This window comes from Enhydra lutris, unplaced genomic scaffold, assembly GCF_002288905.1.
Source record: "Enhydra lutris kenyoni isolate GAN:26980312 unplaced genomic scaffold, ASM228890v2 scaffoldscaffold8, whole genome shotgun sequence".
NCBI classification, from domain to species: domain Eukaryota; kingdom Metazoa; phylum Chordata; class Mammalia; order Carnivora; family Mustelidae; genus Enhydra; species Enhydra lutris.
Window position 1 is genome coordinate 6,854,186 of NW_019154092.1, and position 25,596 is coordinate 6,879,781.

Genomic DNA, 25,596 nt, shown 5'->3' on the forward strand with positions numbered 1-25,596 from the left:
AATTACTTCCAAAAAGAGATCCCTGAGGCCAGTTGCCATTGGGTACAGAGTGGGTGATGATATACTGTATAAATATTTCTCTTTTAACCCAGGATGCAAAGACGAGCCTCAGGAGTGTTGACAGCACTATTTCTTTGTTTTCCAGCCTATTTTCACAATGAGTGCCCAGCAAAGCCAGTTGAAAGTTATGGATCAGCCAAAGTTTAATAAGTTTATGAAAGCTTTCTCTAGGGACACTGTAAGTAAATGCGTGTTGTAGATGTCTGTGAAGACCTTTCATCTAGGTGAGCTTATGGCTTGTCACTTTATTCACTGTTCTGCTGTGGCCTGTGGTGGTGGGAAGAACTCTTCAAGGATTACCAGTGGCCACTGGCCACTTGGATAATCTGAGACATTATATCTGTATTATTGGATAGAAGTGTCAATAAACATAATTTTAATTCAGGACATTTTAATGTAAGCTCAACAGATGTAGGTCCTCTTTTATATTTTTAGATGTTTTTAATTGCAGTAGATACTGATCCCTTTGACGGCTAGGTCTGTTCTGAGAAACTTATCTTCAGGGAGTAATTCAAAATATTGGTAAAGCTCTATGCAGGTACCTGCTTGTGATGGTATTCTTAGTATTGACAAAAGTTGGAAGCAGCTGAGGGCTCAGTAAGTAGAGGCTGTTGAATAAATTATGGCAAATGTGTCCAGTGAATCTGATGGGCACTGGCTTCCCTAGGGTGGTTGGCATGGGAGAAGGGGGGCTACCGCTTTTCATTTTAGTTACACACTGTGTTGTCTGGATATTTTCCAGGCAACTTCTTTTGTAATACAAAATAATCATTGCAAAGACCACACATGGCATGAACATGTCTCAAGATAAGACATAAATGAAAAAGAATATACACTATTATTTTTTAAGTGATGTTTAAAAATCTGCATTTCCTACTGCATATAATAGTGATAATGTCCTGTTGGCAAAGTTGTGGTTGATGTATTCTTTTCTCTCCATTGTAAACTCAGAATAATATGAGAAATTGATTTTTCATAATTAAAATTTGCTTTACAAATAATACTTCCCTCTTTAAAGAAAATGATTAGGCAGATGGAGGCTTAGCTCCTTTATAAAATTATCAGCCTCTAATGCACACTGCCCACACTCATCTCAAGGGATGTGCAACTGTGAAGGTAGGACCAAGATGTTGTGGGTGGATTAAATTTGACTGTCTCATGAGAGGGAACACCCCAAGAGTTGATAAGTTTCCTGCTTAGTGGGGAGGAAAAACGACACCAAATCCTTTGATTTGTCTTTATTGATTAATTGAAACTATTCTGTACCTGTACTGTACTGAGATTGCTCTGTGTCACTGGGGCTGCCCATTCCACATGCAGAGGGGAAGTAGTACCATGGAGCACCAAGCCCATCCACTGTAGAAACTGTCCTTCCATAGGAAGAAATCCTCATTCAGCAGTCAGTTAAAAGGAAGAGCAATTGCTTTATTTACACATCACCATGTCTATGATATATTTATGCATGTGTATTTGTGTGCATACAGGGTGCTATGCAATTTCTGGAAAATTATGAAAAAGAAGACATAACAGTAGCAGAACTGGAAGGAAACTCAAATTCTTTGTGGACCATCAGCCCTCCCAGTAAGCAGAAAATGATAGAGGAACTCATGGACCCCAATAGTAGCTTCTCTGTTGTTTTTTCATGGAGTATTCAGAGGTAGTTACTGTCTTTCCATGTATGATTTCCCCCTTTCCCCCCAATCTAAACTCGGGGCGGGGGTGGGAGGATAGAAGGACAGAAAAATTCAATTGATGTGGGTTTTAGTTGACATCATGCTTTGGAAACATTCATTTGATGCTATAGCTAAACTTTTGTGTTTATTAAATAATGATCTGCCTGAGAATCTTTGGCAAAAAATAAGAACCTAATAGTTTTCCTTTTTCCTGCTAACTTCAGTCTTTAAAGAGAGGCTGGCAATGAGTTCTGTGAATGAGAGAGAGGCAAAGTGAAAGGGAAATGGGTAAGGACTCATAAAAATGAAATAGTCTGGATGGTGGTAAGATTTCCCTGAAAGGGTGAAGTTTGTTCTTTGGAATTAAGAACTGGCAGCCTCAGGAACCCCAGTTCTTACTTGCATCCATCCCCCCAACATGGGGAAACCCTAACAGATTTTTTTCTCCACACATAGTGTGTGCGAGCAGCCGGGCAGTCCCAGGAGGCGAGAGCTGAGAGAGACTCCTTCTCACCTAACCTGAGCCAACGGCAAGCATGAGGCCACTACTTCACTCATTTTTTTAAGTTTTTATTTAAATTCCAATGAACATACAGTGTGATATTAGTTTCAGACGTACAGTACAGTGATTCAGCACTTTTCATACAATACCCAGCGCTCATCACAAGTGCCCTCCTTAATCCCGTCACCTACTTCCCCCCCTCCCCTCTGATAACCAACAGTTTGCTCTCTATAGTTAAGGGTCTGTTTCTTGGTTTGCCTCCTTCTCCCTCTCTTTTTTTTCCCCCTTTGCTCATTTGTTTTGTTTCTTAAATTCCACACATGAGTGAGATCATATGATGTTTGTCTTTCTCTGACTTGTTTTGCTCAACATAATACTCTCTAGCTTTATCTATGGCTTTGCAAATGACAGGATTTCATTCTTTTTGGTGGCTGAGTAATATCCATATATATATATGGATATAGATATAGATATAGATATAGATATAGGTAGATATATATCTATCTATATCTATATATCTATATCTATATCTCTATCTATATATCACATCTTCTTTATCCATTCCTAAGAGCATGTCTTAGGAAAAGTTCTTGCATTCAAAAACCCAGTGTGTTAGTGAAGTACTTGGGACACCTTGACAAGATAAGCTAGTTGGAAAGGCTTAGTGTTTGTTTGTTTGTTTGTTTGTTTGTTAATTATCACGGTCTTGTGATTTCAGGATTCTTTGGCGGCTTGTTTGGGAAGTCAGGTGATAGGTGCATTTGGGTCCATGATTCCTGGTTTCTAGGATGAAATTAAGAAAAAAATCATGATAGGTACCTAGGAAGCCTTCTCCAATCTAAAATGATTTCAAAGGGGGCTGTTCAGAATTGAAAGAACTCCTTCTTGAATCTTATTTTCTCCTTTAGAATTTACATCCCAAGTTCCTCACACGAAATTCTAGACTGCCAAAAATTTATTTTCTAGCCTTTTCTTTGAAGAGCTGCCAAAAAATTAACAACATTAAAGGTCAGATTTTGATTGAATGTTCTTTTAAAAATGTGGATTCTATTAGTCAGCATAGAGACTAACCTCATTGGATTAATATAAGAATGTTGCAGAAATTCATATCAGAGCATCAAGACAGTTTCTCTTTTAGTCAGCAGACTGCCTCCTCATGTGCCGTCTGTTTTAAAGGTGTTTGTGGCCTCCCTGGGGTTACTAACTTTGGTTGTCTATGAAGCTGGACATAAAGGTGAGGTGGACAGAAAAGGTTGGGGTTGACAGTTGTGGACCCAATGAAGACTTGGTGAGATTAATAAAATAGTCAAGTGAATTTTTGAATCTCTCTTCCAGACTTCTGACTAATCACTGACATTGGGCCCTTTTATCTTTCTTCACAGAAACATGAGTCTGGGTGCAAAAGCAGAAATAGCAACCGATAAGCTATCTTTTCCTCTTAAAAATACTACACGTAAGAATATAGCTAAAATGATCGCTGGCAACAACACAGAAAGTTCAAGAACACCCGTGTAAGTGATTGCTCCTGTTCATTAGCTTTAATAGATGGCTATATCTGGTACAAAATTTCCATTTGCAAATTCACATATGCAAGAAATACAACTTTCTCCATTCTCCAGTAACCCAAGTGAATCTCTACTTGGAAATCTCATTATGTTACATTAAGACAGCTCTGTGTTCTTCCCCTCTCCCTCTCTGACCACCTAGCCCTGGGAGCCCTGATCTTGTCTCTGGGTAGCAGACCTTGCTCTTATCTGACCATAATCACCAAAAGCCAAGGAGAGCCCCTGGGAAACCCCTCTTTTACTCTTACTCCTGACCTGGGCTCATTGAATGCCTGGCTACTGGATGGGGGTACAGGGAAGACAAGGAATAAAGGGAAATTTGGCAGGGGTTTGGGGGGGAACTCTATATTAATATATTACTTGCCATATAAATACTCACTTCAAACAAATCCAAGTTGGGATGTTTAGATTCTAGTACGAGAACTAGGAGGAAGGGGTGAAATGCTATGGGTGCAAAACCGCTAAATCACATTCACTGGCCAATGTCTAGTTCTGACCTCCAGTCTGCCCTGGCCCCACTGTGCTGTGTTGAGCATCAGAGCTGCCATGATACAGTACTCACACTGTTTTCCCTAAGACAGCATTTTTTAATCACTACAGTTAAAGGAACCTCAAAGATTGTCAAATCTTCCCTCATCATTTCCCCATGAAATAACAGGCCTACAAGGACAGAATGACCTACTCACGTTAATCAGTTCATCCTCTACAGAGGGAGGGTCAGGTCCAGGCCACCAGCTGTCTCCTCGAGCCTCAATCTTGTCACTAGATAGATTCATGCAGTCCACTTGATTATGGATATAATTATATATCTACAGAGAGTACAGACATAGATCCTAGCAAGAAAGGTAGCCCCTTGCTTCAGAAACAGTCGCAGGTAGTTTTTAAGGCATTAATAAGCTCATGTACAGAGTTTGCCTAAGTTTTTGAATAGAACCACTAAATTTGTTTGGCTTCAGAAATTTCTGATTATAATGGGGCCCATAAATTGTGATGACATCACATTGCGTAGAAGTACAAAGACTCACTGTTATTTGTTTGAGTTGAGGTAAAAGATGGCAACAAAAAGTCAATTTTATGTGGATAAAACAACTAAAACGTCATTACCCTCCCCCACCCTTTTTTTTTCTGAACACACAGGACTATAGAAAGGATCTATCCATATTACGTGAAAGCACCTAGTGACTCGAACTCAAAACCTATAAAGCAACTTTTGTCTGGTAAGGATGAGAAGGAATTGTTTCATAACTCTTTTTAATTCTTTTATCAGTGGCTACAGTTTGCATTTTCAGCCTTTCTCCAGCTGCTTTCCAGTTTTCTTTCCCTATGAAACGCGGCTTACAGAAGCCAGAGACTCCCAGCTATAGTCACTGGCCAGAAGGAGCCAGTCAGGCACTGGGAACCATATTCCTCATGGTTTTCATTGATATAGAACATGATTGGCTTAAATCTGTGTTCTAGCAGCTTCTGTTACTGATTCATCAGTCTGTTCACTTGTTTCTATTAACGTCCATCTCTTAGGCAGAAAACGGCCTAACACAATATTAAATATGAAAGTTCTATGATAATAACAATAAAAACGGAGCACGAAATGTATTTGCTTCAGCCCAAGGGTGGTTAAGTATCAAGGTCAGCCTCTAGGGACTGTATGCACCCCAAAAAACAGTGATGGTAGCATGTTGATGCTTGGGGATTCTTAAGCATTAATTACTAAGCATTATTTGACTTCATCAGTTGTCTGGATCAGAGCAGATGGGTACATGTGGTAAAAGTAAAAGGACAAAGCAGTTATCCAAGTCATGTTCACTCCTTTGCCAACGTGGGCCGCTCATGGTCATCAGACAGTGTTTCAGGCACTGGACACCAGGCTCCTTGAGGCTCATGTTTACCTGGAAAGATGGAGATGTAAACGAACAGCTGGAAGGTCCCATGGAGACCAGCAGAAGTAGAGGCAGGATAGAGGTTCAGAAGACAAGCATGGGTGGGTCCCCACATCTCTATGCTCTTCTTCCTCAACAGTCAGTAAATAATACATATGTATTACATGGTAATTGTGAGATTCACTGAGTACTTTGATATTTCCATTTCAGCCCAGATAGCTCTAGAAATGCTTAGTCCAAGGGCATAGATTGCTCAGCGATCAGCCATTCCCTCTGAAATACTACTGTCCCTCAGTGGGCTCTTCACAGCTGCTGCCCCCCTCATCAAATGATCCCGCAAGCCTGCCAGGGCCCTCCTTCAGCTGCCTCCTTCTCCCTGGCAATGGGCTGAAATGTTCACCAATCCCCCCACTTCCTTTCAACTTCAGGAAGATGGGACTCCTCCCTCCAGGGTCAGCCTCACCTTGTGCCCAGATTTCCAGCCCTTCTCCACCCTTATTTTCCCCTTTCTCAGCCACATGCTCTGTACTCCCCAAACATAGGCTCATTGGCGGAGGGTTATTTGAGGTCCAGTCAATGAAGTCCTTCTTCCCCAGACCACACGGTCTTGTGCTCTTGGGTCTTGCCAACACAATAGCTTTTCTGATGAGCTGCTTTACTTAGTAACATCTAATCTTTAGCATAGGTTGGTGGTTATCAACAATTTATGAAGGAGGAAACTGAGGCTCAGGGTGTGAATTACTCATCAGAGGTTATACAACTGATATGTGAACAAACTAGATTCAAACCTAGTCCAGATGTCCCCTCTTAGAACTCTCTAGACTTCAGAACCAAAGTTCTTTTTGTTCCTGAGCATTCTGAATGGTTCACATTCAGGCTGGGTAAGGATTTCTTTATCTTTAAGAGCTTCCTACCTCACTCTCCATCATTCCATCCATCTGTCCGTCCATCCATTCATCCATCCATCCAATCCATCCATCAAATAGACATTCATTACCAAGCACTGTCCCAGATTCCTCTGATCCAGGAATTTAGCAGGAAATAATGCAGATGCGGCCCCTACCCTCACAGTCCACCACCAGAATTCTCAGCCGAGGCCCTATTATCATTGGCGGGGGTGGTATTTTCTTAGAAAGACCTACGCAAAGAACTCCAAGCTTTCTTCCACCCTTTCACAATTCTTTTATATTGACTCTGTGCTCCAACAAAAGCAATCATTAACCACGCATCATGGATTTTCAGAACTTTACTGAGTTTCATGCCATCAAGCCCTCCTGAAATAGCCTCCTCTCCCTGACCATCCCCACTTACTGAAGTTCTCACCCTGCAAAACTCAGCTCAGAAGCCGTCTCCTCTGGGAAGCCCTCCTGGATCCTACCAAGGAGAAGTAGTCTCCCCATGCTAACAGAACTTGTGGGTGCAGGTCCTGTAGTGGTTGCCTCATGGCCATAAGTCATGCTTGTATACATGGCCTGCTCCTGTTGAGATATGGAATCATGCTGTATGCAATTTTGTAACCCCTCATCACCTGACAGAGGGCCTTCTTCTCAAAGACACTTAATAAATGCTGGTAATAGGATTGAATTAGCCAATTCACTAAAAAGTTGGTGATTTTGGATTTTTAAATGTCTAATTAGTTGTCTGGAATTCTCAGCAAAGACACTTAGGTGATGGGTCATCTTTCTCTCCTGTGACGTGTCTGCCATGCTCACTCAGCAGCAGGGAGCTACCTGTTTAGTGACAAGGAGAAAACATGCACACCTAGGGCCCACTTTTCTTTCCCCATTCACATTGGTACCGTGTCCCTGTGTCCTACTCATCCAGGCACTATACACCATGCTATGGATAGTAGTAACCAGGGTTTGCCATCTGAGGACTGCTGAGCCTAAATCCTAATAGTCTCATGCTAACATAATTTCATTTTACTCTTCTTCCAGAAAATAATTTCATGAATATCACCATCATTTTGTCCAGAGACAATACAACTAAATCTAACAGTGAGTGGTGGGTTCTCAACCTGACTGGAAATAGAATATACAATCAGCATGCCCAGGCCTTGGAACTGGTGGTCTTCAATGACAAAGTCAGCCCCCCAAGTCTGGGGTTCCTGGCTGGCTACGGGTAAGAACTTATTTCATAGTTAACATTTATAAGAGTCTACTTCTGTATCATATAATGTTGAGGATGGGAAGCCTTGTGTCTTCCCAGAATTCTTGAACTTAATAGATGAACATTAAAATTCATAGGTTATTGGCCCTTTGACTTCCCAAAGAAGTCAAAATGCCTGATGTGAGTAACACCCTTAAGGACAGGTCTAGAAGTCATATGTCCAGTTTCTTTGCTCTACACCTTCCTGTTATGTTTGAGGCCATTCAGTGTTTAGACATAGAAATTGATGCTGGGTTACCTCTTTTCCATTTAGATTGCCTTCTGACCTTAGCAGACATGGTCTTAGTCAGACGTCACAGTCTGGGATATGGTCTGATGTCCAGAATGGTCTGAAGCTACCATTTCACAGTGTTCTGATCCTTAAATGCTAGGACACATACATCCCCAATAGGACATGAACATCTGTTAAGAAATCATTGTCTATGCAGAATTGTATTTATAAAAATAAAGTGCTGGGTGCAGAAAAGTATATATAGTACAGTGGCATTTCTACCAAATGTATTATGTGATTTCTTTATTTAATATATGCAGTAAAACCACCTGAAGTTCATCTGTGAAACTCTTAACATCGGTTATTTCCAAAATTTGGCTTTTTTTTTTTCATTTTCATTTTTCAAGTATTATAGTTCTGTCAGGGAAAAACTTTAAACTTTGATCAGTTTATCATATCTTCTGTGGAGTTGGAGGGAAATACTGTGTTTTTTTTTTCTTTTAGATATGTTCTATTAACTGTATTTAACTGGTAAATACAATTTCTACTCGATTTTTTTTTTTCAGTATCATGGGATTATATGCTTCAGTTGTCCTTGTGATTGGGAAGTTTGTCCGTGAGTTCTTCAGTGGCATTTCTCACTCGATCATGTTTGAAGAGCTTCCAAATGTGGATCGAATCCTGAAGTTGTGCACAGATATTTTTTTAGTTCGAGAGACAGGGGAACTGGAACTAGAGGAAGATCTCTATGCCAAATTAATATTCCTGTACCGTTCACCAGAAACCATGATCAAATGGACTAGAGAAAAAACAAATTGATCATTTAAGACACAGACTGCAAGTCAAGTTAACATTTGAATTTTTTTAAAAAAGCACAATATTCTCATAAGAGCTAAGCATTTCTAGTTGGATGGAAATGGTTTCTCTTCTGACAGGTGGTCAGAAGGAGCTGACTTCCTTTTGCAATCTAAGCTCTACCTTGCAAATGAAGGCGCTGTTGAAAAAGTTATTTGTAATTCCATTTCTCCAAAATCAGGGCTACTTGTTTTATGTTTTAGTCAACAGTGTCTTGTGTTCTGATTGACTATGCAAAGGAGTCATTTATGGATCTCCTCTCTCAGAGAAACAGGAGAGAAGATGAAGGGAGAAGGAAAGACACCCGTGTTTTTCTGCACAGGGACAGCACCCTTCCTGAAGAGATGCTATAACGGCGGACACTGCGCTCTGTCACCAGTGGGGAAGCTGTGGTGAGGAGAACAGATGGGACTCAGCACACCCCAAAAATATGCAACAGCAATAGAGGCTGAAACTCCTGAATGGATTTCTAGGGGAAAATGAGAAAGGGAGCTAGAGACCCATGAAGATACCAGAGGAAGGATAAGCCTCATTCTAAGCAAAAAGTTAACATTAGTGACACTCTTACTGCCTTATCTTAACTGAAGACTAATAAAAAAATCTTTCCATTAAACACCAGTGACTTCTCAGGAAAAAAAAAAAAAAGCAGCAAAACAAATATGTGGACCGGCTTTGTTGAGGCCCAGCTCATGACCCGCTTCCGTGACGGTGGCTGTTCTGCTTCAGAGTTCCTGCTCCTCGTCAGACACAGGCTCCAGGTAGAAAGATAAAAATGGCGCCCAGCTGGGTGTGGAATGAATACTCTGACTTTGTAACTTTTACTAACTGAGGTCATGAACGCTCTTCTACCTTTCCCCCTCCCCCCCAACATGCTTTTTCCCATTTCGATGATTTAAGGCAATGGTGTTTTCCAGTATGTGACATTTTCCTCCCTGTTTTTCAGGTATATCAAAGAGTTTACATATTCCAATTCACATTTTTACATCTGAGACGGGTTTTTTAAGTTCATAATTATGGAAGAAATATGTATATTGAGCTTGGGGAAATTAAAAAAAATGGCCTTTTCTTAAATTATTATTATTGGTAATACAACCTCTTCATTAAATAACAATGTAGCATGAAAATTTATGATTGAAATGTAGTTTTCATTCCGTATTGTGAGGAATCATTGAATGGAATAGAATACGTCAAAAAAAAATGATCCTATGTAGTTTGGGTTCAGGACTGATTTAAAATAAAGCACATCTTGCAAAGTCAGTTCAAGAATACTCTTCATTCTGCCTCTTTTGCATGAAGTAGGAAAAACGACTGTTTTCAACCCTATGTAAACAAGGTGTTAAAAAAATCATCTGAGGGAAGAATTCACTTCTTGTTGGTTTTATTTGTCTTTCTCATGTGAATAATGAGATTATATTATTCTATGTGATTAATATAAGCAGGATGCATCCGGTAACAAATTAATTTCCAAAGAGTTACAGTGAATCCGGAGCTGTTGAGTGTCTTCTAGAAAATTAGTACATATTTGTTCTTCAAATGTGAAAGCCAACATACTTCCGCCCTGAGGAAATCAAGTCCTCCAGTCATCGTAACAATAAGCTCCGACTACTTAGGGGAACTCTTTGGACCACATTCTGATTCCCCAACAACAGCAAGAATAATTGTGCATATTTCTGGTTGTGAATTCTTTCTTTTAAAAATGTCAACTCAAGGGAATTTCCAGAGAGCTCATTATGACATATTTAGGAAAGAGGAGAAGGAAGCAATGTTCCTGAGAAGAAAAGTGTAAAGTCAAAGTACACCAGAATGCCCAAGTTCCTCAAGAGAACAGTTTCCAGGGTTCAAGAAAAACCTTCCGTGCATCAGAAGGGAAAATGTCAAAGGAAATTTAAAAACTAGAAATAAAGAAATGTAGAAGGGATGTGCTTCCTTTAGGGAGGCATGTGGAGGCTAGAGGGGACATGGCAGAGAGTGAAGAGATCTGCCGGCTCCTGTGGGGTGGGGAAGCTCCAGGCCAGCAGGTCACTTCCCCTCTCAGCCTCGTGTATGTGACAACATGAAGGGATCACCCTCCTGTACCAGCCACATTCTAAGCCCCGGCCCCGTAGGCGCCCCTTAGATTGCTCTCTCTGGAGATAGCCTCTGAAATGAAGAGCCACAAAGGACATTTGGGCAGTGACCCAGGAGTTACAATGGTCAGCAAGGCAGGCTCAGGCAGAGGGACAGGCTGTCCCAGCACGCAGCTGCAGGTGAGCTCTGGTCACAGCTGCTGTGTTTCCCTCTTTACTCTTCAGTCTGGGTGTGGGTCACTGAGTCCCCCAGGGACCCCGGAGCACCAACATATTCCTCCCACCCCTGCGGTACAGCCACAGCCCTCCCCTCTCTGGCGGCCTGGGTCAGTTACCCCTGTCTGTAGGGTGACCTTGTGCATAAGGTGACCCCATCTATAAGGTGACTCTGTCCCTTGTCATAACTGTCTTATTGTCCTTCCAGTTTATGTTTTTATTTTACTTTTTTAAAATAGATTTTATTTATTTATTTGCCAGAGAATGAGAGAGAGAGAGAGTATAAGCATGGAGAGGGGCAGAAGGAAAGGGAGAAGCAGGCTCCCCGGTGAGCAAGGAGCCCAATGCGGGGCTCCATCCCAGGACCCTGGGATCATGACCCAAGTCAAAGGCAGATGCTTAACCAACTGAGCCACCAGGCGCCTCCCCCCCCTTTTTTTTTCTTTTAAAAATTTTATTTATTTGTCAGAGAATGAGAAAGAGAGTGTCCTTCTAGTTTAATTGTCCTTTCTAAAAGAATTATTTTTCAAATCCTGATTTCTATTGTTCTTTAATATCATTTCCTTAATCTATTCGAGTTTATCTTGAAATACTGGGTTATAGTTTTTATCCTTTTTGTGGGCACGGCTTTCTGGTAAACTTTTTTTTTTTTTTTTTTTTTTTTGTCTCTAAGGACCTGACCCTGCCTCTTATTTTTTCTTACTGATAAGCATTTGATATCGTATTTAAGTGCAGCCCTTTTCAGGGGCTTCCGTGTGTGTGACGTTAGTTTCCCTAACTTTTGGGTAGGGGGATGGTTTATCTAGCTCCTGGACTCTGGAGCCCACAGTCCTGGAGCATCACAAATGTGCCCTCCTTTTTGAGGTCCTGCACGCTGCTCTCCCCACCCAACCCTCCATGGGCCTCTGTCCCCAGGGGTAGCTGTTCCATCTGCTCGATTCCCAGCAACGTCCCCACGTCATGGGGCCTGGTCCTGGGAGGCAGTGTCAATGAATTCTTTTTGAGAGTTCACAGGTCCAGCCTGCCCTGCTCCTCCAGTCCATGCTGCTGAGTCCCCACCTTCACCCCCGAATGGGGACTTGCACAGTCCCCTCCCGGGGTGCCCGGGCATCATCAGTGTTGCCAAGAGGGGCTCCAGATTCCGGCTCTGCCAGACGATCTTTGCTTCTCTCCTCTGCCTTCTGCATCTGGGCTGCTCCACATCACGAAGTCAGTGGGGTTTGTCCTTGTTGGCCCAGTTTTGGGGGCAGCAGGGAAGGAAAACAAGGGTGACTGAGGAAAAACCAGACACCAGGCGGCTCCTGCCTTTACCTGCCCTAATTCCTCTAAACACAGCCTTTCAACACAGTATTAACAAGGAAGAACACATTTACTTTCACAGCTAGAGATAACAGACTGACATCTCATTGGCCTCCTGACACAAATTATTTGGCAGAAAGGTGCTTTGGAGCAGTCAGTGTGCACAAGTGATTGGTTCTCAGGAGCCTACATTGTTTGGAGTAAGAGGTATTTAAAAAAAAACAAAAACATTTTAATTGTTTTAAGTAGTAAATATCTGTGGTTGTGTTCACACATATTTTCATTAACCAAATTTGCTGGTCCATCTATCCTACTCATATTTTCAAGGCATGGTTGGTAATCTTCTCTCTTGTGTATGTGCTTTTTACTTTAGAAATCTTGACTCCTGCCTTTCTTGTTTTTTCTTCTTTCTTTCTTTCTTTTCTTTTCTTTTGTTTCTTTCCTTCTTTCTATGTGTGTGTTATTCTTTATTCTGATTTCCTGGGTTAGGTATAGAGATCCTTATTTTTCTGTCCGACGGTACTTATGTGAGGCTATATACAGGGTCTTCCAGATCAGAAGTGGAAATGCTCCAAGCTTACAGAAATTATCAGTTAAAAGCTTAATTATTTAAATATTGCACGCGTGGGGCACCTGGGTGGCTGAGTCATTAAGCATCTGGCTGCAGCTCAGGTCATGATCCCAGGGTCCTGGGATTGAATCCTGCATCAGGCTCCCTGCTCAGGGAAAAGGCTGCTTCTCTCTCTCCCACTCCCCCTGCTTGTGTTCCTTCTCTCACTCTCTGTCAAATAAATAAAAATCTTTAAATAAATAAATAAATACATACATACATACATACATACATAAAATAAACTTTTAAAAACTCAAGCCATGAAAAAAGAAAAAAAAAAACATGGAAGAAACTTAAATGCATATTATTAAGTGAAAAAAGCCAGTCTAAAAAGGCTACATACTGTATGATTCCAACAGTATGACGCTCTGGAAAAGACAAGATTATGGAGATAGTAAAGAGATCAGTATTGCCTGGGGTGAGATGGGTGTGGGGTGGAGTGGGGAGGGGGCAACGGGTATAGCAGAGAGGATTTTCCATGCATGAAAACAGTTTATGATGCTGTCATGATGGAAACAAGCCATGATACATTTGTCCACATCCATAGAATGTAAAAACCAAGAGGGAACCCTAAGATCAATGAAGGATTCTGGATGATTGACAGTGTGTCAATTTTAACCAAGGCACCACGCCGGTGGGGGGCGTGGATAATGAGGGAGCATGCGCCTATGTGGGGGCAGCGAGTATATGGGAATGCTATTGGGTGCACTTTCTATTTGAGTCACGAAGCAGCAGTGTTCATCCTAAGTTAGAGTAACTGCTTCCGCTGTCCCTTGTCGTAGAATTATTCAGACCTCTGAAGTTGGCCACCTGTGCCGCTGGGGATCTTCCTCCAGGGGGTTAATTATGCAGATGATGGGAGGGGTCAACTCCGCAGTAGGCGGAGCCGCTACGTGAACGTGAGGTTAGCCCCTGCACAGCCCCGCCCCAGGAGCCAGTGCAGACCCAATGCTGAGGCAGCTGATGCTGGCTGACAGAGGACCACCACCATATGCACATGTGTCGCTAGCACTCAGTGGCGCCCACAGGATGGAGCTGTTTTGCAGGTCTAAAGCAATGCCTCAAGAAACATCTTTTAGGGTAAGGGAAACTGGCAGATTTAGGGAAAACTTTTAATCCGTTGCATGGAGACTTTCTCCAAAGTCTTTGTTTAACTTTATTTCCACAAATCCACTTTTCTAATTCTCATTTTTCAGGCAGTACGGGTTAGTAACACCAGCCAGGAGGACATAAGGGGACGCATGAGGGACACGGCTCCCCAGCCCCAGGAAGGGGCACAGCCCTCAGCCAAGCACCTGCCACACATCCAGCACCCGCAAGTCAGGCCTCCCCACTCCCATCCCTGTTCCCCCGCCCCCGCCCTGGCTGCAGCGCCCCTGTACCCAAAGGTTTAGGACTCCGAACAAGTTCTCATCATCCTGGGGGATGTTAGGCGAAGATTTAGAGCTAAAACAGAACGTGAATTTAAAACCTTTAGCGGAAGGAACGAACTGAAGCTAAATGCCCCAGGTAACATCGTAGGAGGAAAGGAAGCTGCCAGTGGTATTTAAGGAGCTCCAGGCCCCTGTTTCCATGCCCTCTGTCCCCCACTGGGGTCTGGCAGACTGCTTTGGAAAGGACACCTTCACTCACAGTTTCTGTCACCAACTCATGGCCCACAGGAGAGCGGTGTGGCCAGGGGCCACTAGGGAGCAGGAGACAGAGGTGATGGTGCAGAAGGAGAAGCCAAAAGTGTAGATGAGTCCTAGGCCAGGCGACTGGCACTGACATACAGGAGCAGGAGTTCTGGAAAGATCCAGAGGTATTCGTTCTGGGAAAGTGCTCTAGGCCAGCTTGGCAGTATGGCGGCTTGATTTCAGTGAGTTCGTCAGGCTCTGTGGCTGGAGCCCAGCCTTGTGCCAGCAAGTGCACGGATGCTGGAAGAGCTTTCAGTCACTGTATTACAACAGCGAGTAATGTCATGTATGCAGAGGTCCGGGGGCGGGAGGGGGTTGTGGAGGAGAAGCTGCCTAGTCTATTCCCCATCTCCTTGGGCTTGGTGCAGGGGTGCGGTCTCTGACCCATGTACCTGCCAGGTGGTCTGTCTCCTTCCCAGTTGAGCTAAGTATTTTTTAACTGACACACAGCTGACACAGAATGTTACATTAGTTTCGGGCGTAGGGCGTCTGGATTCCAAAAGTCTCTATCTTATGGAGTGCTCACCCACTGTGTAGCTACCTGTCACTGTACAACACTATTATGACATCATTGACTGTATTCCCTATGCGGGGCCTTTCGTTCCTGTGACTTAATCCATAACTGGAAGCCTGTACCTCCCACTGCCCTTCACCTTTCTGCCCAAGCCCCACCCCCTCCTTTCTGGCAACCATCAATCTATCAGTCTGTTCTCTGTATTTATGGCTTTGTTTCTGCTTTTTGTCTGTTTTATTTTTTTTTTTTTTACATTCCACATATAAGTGAAATCATATGGCATTTGTCTTTCTTTCTTTGACTTATTTTACTTAGCATAATACTCTCTAGGTCCAACCATGTTGTCACAAATGGTGAGATCTCGATTTTTTTTTAAGTAATATTACATTGTATGTATATCACGTTTTCTTTATCTACTCATTTATAGATAAAGCCATGGGCTCTTCCCATATTTCGGCTATTGTAAATAATGCTGCAGTGAATACACTGGGTTGCATTTCAAACTAGTGTTTTCACTTTCTTTGGGTAAATATCTAGTATTCCAGGATCATAAGCTAGTTTTATTTCTACTTTTTTTTAAAGATTTTATTTATTTATTTGACAGACAGAGATCACAAGTAGGCAGAGAGGCAGGCAGAGAGAAAGGAGGAAGCAGGCTCCCTGCTGAGCAGAGAGCCGGATGTGGGGCTCGATCCCAGGACCCTGGGATCATGACCTGAGCCGAAGGCAGAGGCTTTAACCCACGGAGCCACTCAGGTGCCCCTATTTCTAGTTTTTTAAAGGACCCCCACGCTGTTTGCCACAGGGGCTGCACCAGTTTGCATTCCCATCAACAGGGTTCCTTTTTCCCCATATTCTCAACAACACTTGTTATTTCTTGTCTTTTTATTCTAGTTGTCCTGACATGTATGAGGCAAGATCTCAATGTGGGTTTGATTTGCATTTCCCTGATGACTAGAGATGTTGAGAATCTCTTCATGTGTTTGTTGGTCATCTGGATGTCTTCTTTGGGAAAATGTATATTCAGGTCCTCTGCCCATTTTTTAATCAGATTATTTGTTGGTTTTGTGTGTTTGTGTGTGTAGAGTTGTATAAGTTACTTATATACAGTTGGGTTATATTTTTAAAAGATGTTTTTCCATTACTCAAGAGGTATTGGGCTCTAGGCTTATGGACGTCATTGTTGTCTTGGGTAAGAGGCTACCAACCAGTCTCCAGAACTGAGAGGCGATCACGGGAGTTCAGAACAGCCCAGGAGTATCTGGGTCACAGAAGGAATGTCAAGAGCCTCATTCTTAGTGGAGGAGAACTATGTGCGCTCTTCTTCATAAGGGACCCAGATCCAGGCTTATAGACAGGACAGGCCATCATCCAGCAGGAAGAGAACTGCACCCACAGATTCCCATGCACCCTGATCCCAGGACTCTGAGATATGAAGTTATCCTTTAAAAAGTACTTAAAATCAGTGTTAAAAGCCTCCTTCCGGTCCATTTTCTTCTGAAGATTCTTCCAAGCCGGTGTCACAGATGATGAATGTCACCCATGCCCACAGATGGAACCACCCACCATGCAGACAGTTCTAGATGTCTAGTCTGACTTCTTCGCTGTCTGTTCTGCTTCTCCTAACTGCCGAGAGGGATTCTACATTCATAACCCCTTGGCAACTCAAATTCAATATGATCAAAACCAAAATCATGATTTTCATCTCAGCTCTCTATCTTCCCTGCCTTAAATCTGTTAAGAATAGTCACCCTTGCCAGGACCTCAAAGAGTCTAAGACTCACACAGACCAGGGAGTCCAGCAGATGTCTCTCTGGTCCAGTCCCTAAACCTCTGCTCTTCTAGTCCTGCAGCTCTGGCCTCGCCCTTCTCATTGCTTACCCCAACAACCCCTTGTGGGCTTGCAGACTTCCACTCTCCATCCATCCTCTCTAGTCTAGGAGTTTCCAAATCTTTCTGATGATCAGAATCACTAGACAGCTTTAGAAACCTATAGATTTCTGAAGCCTATGAGACTCCTCTATCAGATCATATAGATCTAGGGCCCAGAAATAACCTTCTTTAACCTGTACCCCGCTGATTCTGAACTATTGGTCATGGATCTGTGTTTAAGGACAGTACATCTAATCCACTAGCTGATCATTAGAATCATTTTTGACTTTTTTTTTTAAGATTTTATTTATGTATTTAACAGAGAGATCACAAGTAGGCAGAGAGTCAGGCAGAGAGAGAGGTTTGGGAAGCAGGCTCCCTGCTGAGCAGAGAGCCCGATGCGGGGCTCAATCCCAGGACCCTGAGATCATGACCTGAGCTGAAGGCAGAGGCTTAACCCACTGAGCACCCAGGCGCTCCTCATCTCTTGCTCTTGTTAAAAACTACAAATTCTAGACTCCCTATGTCTCTGACTTAGGACACCAGGCTCTACACATCTTTATGCATTTAAACCCTTTTAGATGATTTCAACAATGGCCAGGTGTGAAGACACTCCCTTCCCATCTTGCCCTGGAGGGGATCCTGGCCTGATGACTCTAGATCTAATATATCATGATAACATATAGAAGATTCACAATAAATGCGGGCTCTGCCATCCTTCCAGTCAAGTTGGCCCCAAAGTTTTGCCCTCGCCACCCTCATGAAAGGAATGTCTAAAGCAACTGAAGAGCTAAAACTCCAGAGATGGAAGGTAAGGGTCTGTTTCATTTCCTTTCATTCGCTTCCTGATCAGTCACACTTGTTCAGGTGTTAGTCAAATGCCCATTGGAAAAACTAGGTCAAGTTTACTGAGAAGGGTGAAGAATTTTTGCAGCCTTATAAAAATGATGGCTGACAAGGGAAGTCTCCAGACCTGGAACCAAGTAGGCAATAATTGGAAAAGTCTGGTCAGCCTCATTAATAAATGATAATCCAGAAGGTATAATCAGTGGCCCCAAGTTCAGCCTCAAAGACAACTAGAAGAGGCTGCAAGTCTCCCACTTGGAATGGGTTCGGTAACACTACGAAGGCTCTTGCACCTCACATAAAATCATTCTCCTCCCACTGGATTATACCAGAGTTGATTTTGAAAAGAAAACAAAAATTTTTCAACCCTTAGCTAGAGTGAATTCCTACACGCAGGCAGCACCAGGGAAGCGAATACCTTAATATTGCCTTAAAATTATGCCAAGGGTTGGATCATCTCAGAGAGTCCCTTTTGACATATGGAGGGCTGATGAGTAGAAAATATGAGGGGGTGAGAGTGGAAAAGGCTGGAGTCCCCAGGGAAGGACATCACCTCGAGGAATACCCAGAGCACCAGTGTGGGACGCTTCTATCTCTTAGTCCCACCTTGACCTGTCTACACAATGGCACATTCCATCAAATTTACAAAACTTAAGGACCACGGTGGCTTTTTAGCAAGTATAAAACAAAACAAAATCATAAGGACATACACTTCTGAGTGTGAAAGTATAGCTTCTTAAAATCCAGCTAAATAAAATTAGTTTGCATCTAACTTGATGTTTTTCATAAGGCATTCATCTTTTTATATTTTTGGTACAATCTCAATTGCAGCCAAGTTCTCTCTGGGAAAATTTTACATCCTTGAATGTTGTTCCATCTCCATGCAGGAAGGCTTTGTGCAAAAACAGAGGTGGATTGAGCTGTGGAAAGTTCTGGGGTAGCCTTCCTGGACTCCTGGTGCCTCTGGCTAGCTGACGGCCCAGCTGGGTTGCTCTGTGCAGCCTACCCTCCCCGCCCTGGTACAGAGGAGCTGCCCAGAGCCTGACCTCTGAAGCTGCCAACACATATGCAGAGTGCTCCATGGGCCAGACCATCCTAAAACACTAATGACGCATTAGGGAACAGCCCAGCAATAGCAGTAAATTATGAATGAGGCTGCTTTGTGGCACCCAGACCGAAGCAAGGCAGTGAAATATTAATGAACCTTGCAGATGGCTGCATTGCACACGGTTCAGTACTGCTCTGAGCCTGCGGCGGTCCATAACAAGCCAAGCAGCTTTTGTCCTGCATTGCCCTTGGAACAAGGGACCGAGAAAACATAAAACAAAAAACAAAAAACAAAAAAACAGAAAACACAATAATGCCTGAAGACAGGAAAAAAAACCCTCTGATGTAAGTCAGTAAATGAAAAGCACAGCCTGTCTGCTGAATGGAGAACAGGAACCCTTGCAGAGAGCAGTCACCTAAGGAGCCTAATCAGGCCACCAGGCCACCTCCCTTCACTGCGGTCAGGCAGGCCCCAAAGAAACTCCAAAGCAGGACTGGGCCAAAAGCTTCCCAAGGAGGAGGTATAAACATGAATCATCAGACTTGGGACTGATGTAAGGGACCCCTCATGAGAATAACCTAGGAGATGTGCTCTAGCAAAGAGAATACGTATTTCAGGAAGAAATTAGGAGGAAGAAGGTTTCCAAGCTAGGAGAACATCTCCGCTAAACAGCTCGTATTCCCTTCTCCCTCGTCGCCCTGGTGCTGCTGAGCTCCACTGTGTGCGAGGTGCCAACAAGGTACAGGGAAATGAAAGACCAGGAAGACGATGTTCGGTTTGGCAGAGCGGCAAGGTGCAGCATGAACAGCTACTTTCTAGTACAAATATTGGCACCACAGAGAGCCACCAAAACAGCTTCTGGGGAGAATGCGTCTTTGATGATTGCTTTGGCCTCAAAGGTTGGCTTGTGTTTTCTGAGAGCAGCACAGGCCAAGAAAAGAGCCCAGACTTTGAGGTTCTGGTGTGGGATCCATGGACTCGGGAGGAAATCAGGAGTAACAATATGGCAATGACCTTACAAGGGTATGGTTGGGAGAAAATGAAATCATGTACACCTGCTACAAGTAACTACTAGTGCCAAGTCCTGTCAATAAGTGAAGATGGCCAAATGTAGGAAAATTATGTAACTTCTCAATCAATCTATATTTATATCATTTTGATAGAAATAAGGATACAGAGCAAAAGGACAAGCAATAAGTTCAACTTAATCATATCCCCTTCAAAATATATAAACATATATATATATACATATGTGTATATATATGCACATATATACATATCATATATATATATATGTATATATATACACACACACACGCGCACGCACAAAATATATAAACATAAAAAAATAATTGCAAGGAGAAGTTGACAAAACCAACATCCCAGACATAGTGGGAGATTATGATACAGCTTTTGTAGAATCTTACAGATCAGGTTGAATAAAAATAAGATTTGAACAACTCAGCTCAGAAGTTTGATGTGTCTGTTATTAATGGAATGCAGCCTCTACAGACAGAGAATACATACGCTCTCTAAGGATCCCTGGAACACTTACAGAAGTTGAATAGGTGGGGGAAAAAGTATCAACAAATTTCTAGCAAATGTTATTATCCTGTGTTGTTCAACCAATGCAGGTCTCCCCTCTTTGAGGCACATAGTGGGATCGCATTTCCTGTCTCCAACCTCTTGTGAGTGGGTATGACTGTGGGATGAGTTCTGGCCAATGAGTTGTGAGCGGAAATGAAATGGATCACTTCTGGCCTAGAGCATTTGATTGCCCAAGAGAACTTTCAGAGCGTTCTTTCTTCCTCTCTCTCCTGACCTTGACGTAACAACTGGCAACATTTGAAACGGTGGCTATTCCATCAACCTGAGTGTCTAAGTCATCACAATGAGCAGATCCTACCCACCAAACTTTGATGGTCAGATAGTGTAGGTGAGATAAACATTTTGTTGTTTTAAGAAACAGGGATTTGGGGGTTATTTATTATGGCAGTATGATCTAGGCTATCTTGGCTAACATCTTCTTAAACCAGTACAAAGTTAATTTTTTTTTTCTAAATTACATTTTAAGTAGCTAAACAAAAATAATTCTTAGATTATGGCCAGAAATAATAAGTTCCTAAATAGTTCATGAATTCTGAAAATGAAATTCAAAAATTTTAAACTCATCAAAATAGATAATAAAAGAAATCATAAATAAAAAATGTTAAGAGAGTTAAAAAAAATGCCTGATTGTCTACTTAGAGAGCCCAAGAGAGCCTACACACAACCAATAAAACTAATAGGAGACCTAGCAGGGCTATTGAATAACATATTGACCTACAAAAATCAACAGTGTTGCTATCAAGCAGAAATAACTAACAATGAAATGTACCAGGATAAAAAAGGACAACATTCATAACATGCAGAGGGGGAAAACCTTTAAAATACCTAGTATAAAGTTTCTAAGAAAAAAAATTTAAAATTTACTTGACTAACAGAGGTTCATCATGTTTAAAGATGTACAATCTCAAAATCATAAACATGTCAATTCTTACAAAATCAATGCTAGTTTTTAAATTACCAAGGGTCAACAACAGACATGTGAAGGTAGAATTTTTCAATGAGTGAATTTGAAGATAGATTGAGTAGAAAATATCTAATGCTGGGGTTCCTGGATGGCTCAGTTGTTAAGCATCTGCCTTCAGCTCAGGTCATGATCCCTGGGTCCTGGGATCAAAGCCCATGTCGGGTTCCCTGCTTAGCAGGAAGCCGGCTTCTCTCTCTCCCACTCCCGCTACTTGTATTCCCTCTCTCTGTGTCTCTCTCTGTCAAATAAATAAATAAAATCTTAAAAAAAAAAAAAAAAGAAAAGAAAATATCGAATCCAAAGGAGAGAGAGGGAAAAAAGATGAAAAAAAGATGGAGAAAACAAAATCTGTGAACAAACCTCCAACAACCTACCTAGTTCCAGAATAAACTATAGAGAAAGAGACAGACAAACATTTTGAAGAAATAATGGCTGAAAGCTTACCAAATGTGATGAAAACCATTAGCTTACAGATCCAAGAAGATCCAACAATCAGAATTTAGGATAAACATAAAGAAAACCACACCTGAATTATAATGAAATTTCTAGAGCTGAAAAGAAAAAAGAAAGTCATCTAAAAAACCAGTAAAAAAAAAGAAAAGGAAAAAGACAACATACACATGGAACAATGATACAGTCAGCAGTTGATGTTGTATCAGGAACAATAGAGGCTAATCACTTCTTGGCCTTTTGGCTAAGATCAAGTGTAGAAACAATAGAGTCCAACAAAACGTCTGTTTGGAATGACTATTCAAATTGATAAAAAAAGAAAACTGTTAAACAACAATTTTACGTGAAATAAAACTATCCATCAAAAATGAAGACAAAAATGTTTTCAGATAAATAAAGAGAATTTATTGTAGGCAGGCCACAGGATGGAAGGAAGGAAGGAAAGAAGGAAGGAAGGGAGGAGGGAGGAAGGAGGGAGGGAGGGACTCAAAATAAAATTTTTAGAAAACAGAATGAATGACCCTGTGACAATTAAGAAAATAGAATTCATAATTAGAAACTTTCTCACAAAGAAAACTCCAGGCTAGGCACACACACTGATCAATTCTGGCAAAAAAGTTTATACTTCTATAAATATACATATATTCTATAAATATAAATTTTAATTGGGTATTTCAATACTCTCTCAGCAACCGGCAGAATAAATAAGGGAAGAAACCCATCTGTAAGGACACGGAAGATCTGAACAACACTACCCACCAACTTAACCTAATCAACATGTAGAGAACACGTCACCCAATGACAAAAAACATCTGCTTCCCAGTGGAACGTTCACCAAGATGGACCATACATTGAGTCATAAAACAAGACTGACACCAGGATCATGACCCGAGCTGAAGGCACACACCCAACCAACTGAGCCAGTCAATCCATGGAAATTCTTAACAAAATATTTGCAAATAGAATCAGCAGGGTGCTAAAAGGAAAAAAACAAAATCCACCATGACGGAGTGGGTTCTCTCCTGAGCAGGGGTCAGGAGCTGGCCACACACGGAGCTGGGGAAGGAGCACCAGCATGCTGGGAGAGGGCGGGCGTGTTGGGTGTGAAACCGACTGTTACACACATGATGAGCCCAGCAGATGCAGGAGGGGCTCACAGAGAAAGTGCAGGATCTTCCTGAACGTTCTAGGGTTTTCTCCAAGGAAGATAAAACCTAACTGAAGCCAGTTTACGGGCGGTCGAGGAAAGCGCATGGCAAGCTTTTTGCTCTGTTGCATTTCTCATGGCACCTTGTGTGTCGCAGGTACGGACAGGTCTGGGTGCCTAATAAGCCAGGCTGGTTGTTGCTGCCACCTCAGAAGTTCATTACTGAGAACGGAGTGGCTATTGGGTGGACACCAAGCTGGGGGCCACAGTGCTGTAAGAAGGGAGAGGAGATGAAGATCCGAGACCCGGTGGGGAGAGAGGGCTGGGAAGCTGGCCGGAGAAACAAGCATCGGAATGTTCTCGCTGCTGGAGAAAGGAGAACACGGTAACTGATGATGAGGGGTGGGAAAGCCTGGTAGTTAGAGGAAAAGGATTTCATTTGCCATATTTCCTCAGTGCTAAGTCTAGAAACGGTTAGGATAAGGAGGGCTAGCCTCATTCAATCAGTGGGAAGACCCTACAAGAAGAGCAAATGGGCCCCAAAGCAGAGGGAAGTCGGTGGGTGGCCGGCCACGGCACCCTGACCTTCAGCTGTCCCCATTCCTCACCGTCCGCCCTGGTAGGTCACACCTGCCCAGCCCGCCCCATGATGCTGTGAGCTGACCCCTTCCAGTACCTCTCAGGCTGTCTCCCAGGGGCGCTGCTTCTCCGCCTGAAGGTGGCCTGCCAACCCAAGCGCCTCTCCCACAGCACCACGTACAGATGTCTGTCCTGCCAGGCGGGGACATCTACGGAGAATCAGAGCACAGCTGGGACAGCAGACATGTGACTGCTTACGTCCACAGGGTCTGAGGGAAAGTTTCGCAGAACTCAACCTTTCTCAGGTCCCCGCTTGTCCCTTCTCCTCAATATAACTTCTTCTTCAAGTATCAACATTTGTACCTCCACGGGCTTTTGAGAACACACACACACACACACACACACACACACACACACACATACACAAATACACACACACACTCCCAAAGACAAACATTAATTCCCTGAGGCATTACAGGTCAAACTCAGAAAAAGGGAAACATCCTATTTGCTTCATAAATTACGGACTTATTTCAGGTGCCCTGGAATAGGCATGAATATGCACTGTAAGGTTAGTGTCTTTTCTTCATCCCCCACTTCCGGTCGCCTTTCAGATCATGTGCCCTTTAACCTGATAGCAATAAAATGAGCCACATGCCTCGTATGGGCTATTTCCCTAGCTGTCACAAGACTGGCCAACGACGTTGGAATCACCATGATGAAAGCCTGATTGAGGGTGTAGACATGGGTCTACAGAGGCTCTCTCAGAGGCTGTCATGGCTGGGAGCCTGTGAAGATCTCTTTATTGGACCTGTTCTGTACTAGAGACTCTGTTCACAGAGTCAGTTTTCTTATTCCCACACTTAAGAAAAGTGGTTACCATGACATAATTAACAGTCTCTCCTTTTTCTTGCTATTGGAGCCTGAGCTCCTTGTAGTACCATAGGCACATGCCCAAGTGGTTCTAGGATCCCCATAAAAGGGGCTCCATGCCCTTGTGAATCAGTTCTCTGTGAGTTCCCTTGGCCTCCAAGCTCGTCCTCTCCTCCGCAAGGCAGTCTGCAAAGCTCTGGAGTGGCCTGCATTGCTTGGAGCCCTCGAAGCCCACATGGCCCACAGTTTCTGGGTGGATATCCTTTCAGCCTGAGGAGTCTTCCTTTGTCATGTCTGAACCACTGACGTGCTACCTTGAGACCCAGTGTCAACAGACACAGAAGCCACAGAGCAGACTTCTCATTCCTTTCTGTTGGCTGGTTGGCTTGGGTCTCTCTCCTCCCTAGGACTCAGATACAGAGCTGCCCTCCATCTTTGACAGAGCCGACCAAGCCCCTGTCAGGAAAGCCTGTCTGCAGGTAACTGCTAGAAACCACGGAGTCAAGTATAAAGAAGAGGAAGAGGAGGAAAAGAAGGAGAGGAAAAGAAAAACAAAATAGCCCGGAGACAATGGGAAGAGAATGAAAGCAGGTTGGCTCTTGGAAGCATGGAAAGGCTATGGGTGCTCTCTGGTTTTAATGACTCCTAGCCTGACGTCAGAGCACAGGCAGAGGTGCACAGGGACTACTGGGCTACCTCACATTGGGCTTTCTGGTCTGAAGAAGCGGAGGACAGGGTTCAGAGTCCTGGGGTGGGGTGGGGAGAGGAAGTAAGGGAGATGGTCCTGAAAAGGAGAGATTCAGAAAATCGAATTCTCTGGCCACTCTGAATTAAGCTTGGGCAGAGAGGTGACAAGCTGCCCAGTTAAAAAGCAAAGAACTGGGGGCACCTTGGTGGCTCAGTAGGTTAAGTGTCT

General features: G+C 43.0%; 1 protein-coding gene across 1 annotated transcript in view; it reads left to right on the plus strand.

The window, feature by feature from the left end:
* Nucleotides 1-9,472, plus strand: part of LOC111142520 (piezo type mechanosensitive ion channel component 2) — a 462,751-nt gene extending 453,279 nt beyond the window's left edge. The window contains exons 47-52 of the mRNA XM_022495760.1: nt 146-238; nt 1,545-1,717; nt 3,618-3,746; nt 4,938-5,017; nt 7,615-7,798; nt 8,624-9,472. Of these exons, the coding sequence (XP_022351468.1) occupies nt 146-238; nt 1,545-1,717; nt 3,618-3,746; nt 4,938-5,017; nt 7,615-7,798; nt 8,624-8,876 (912 nt within the window). The 3' untranslated portion in view covers nt 8,877-9,472. The remainder of the gene's footprint in view (nt 1-145; nt 239-1,544; nt 1,718-3,617; nt 3,747-4,937; nt 5,018-7,614; nt 7,799-8,623) is intronic.
* Nucleotides 9,473-25,596: the final 16,124 nt, after the last annotated feature.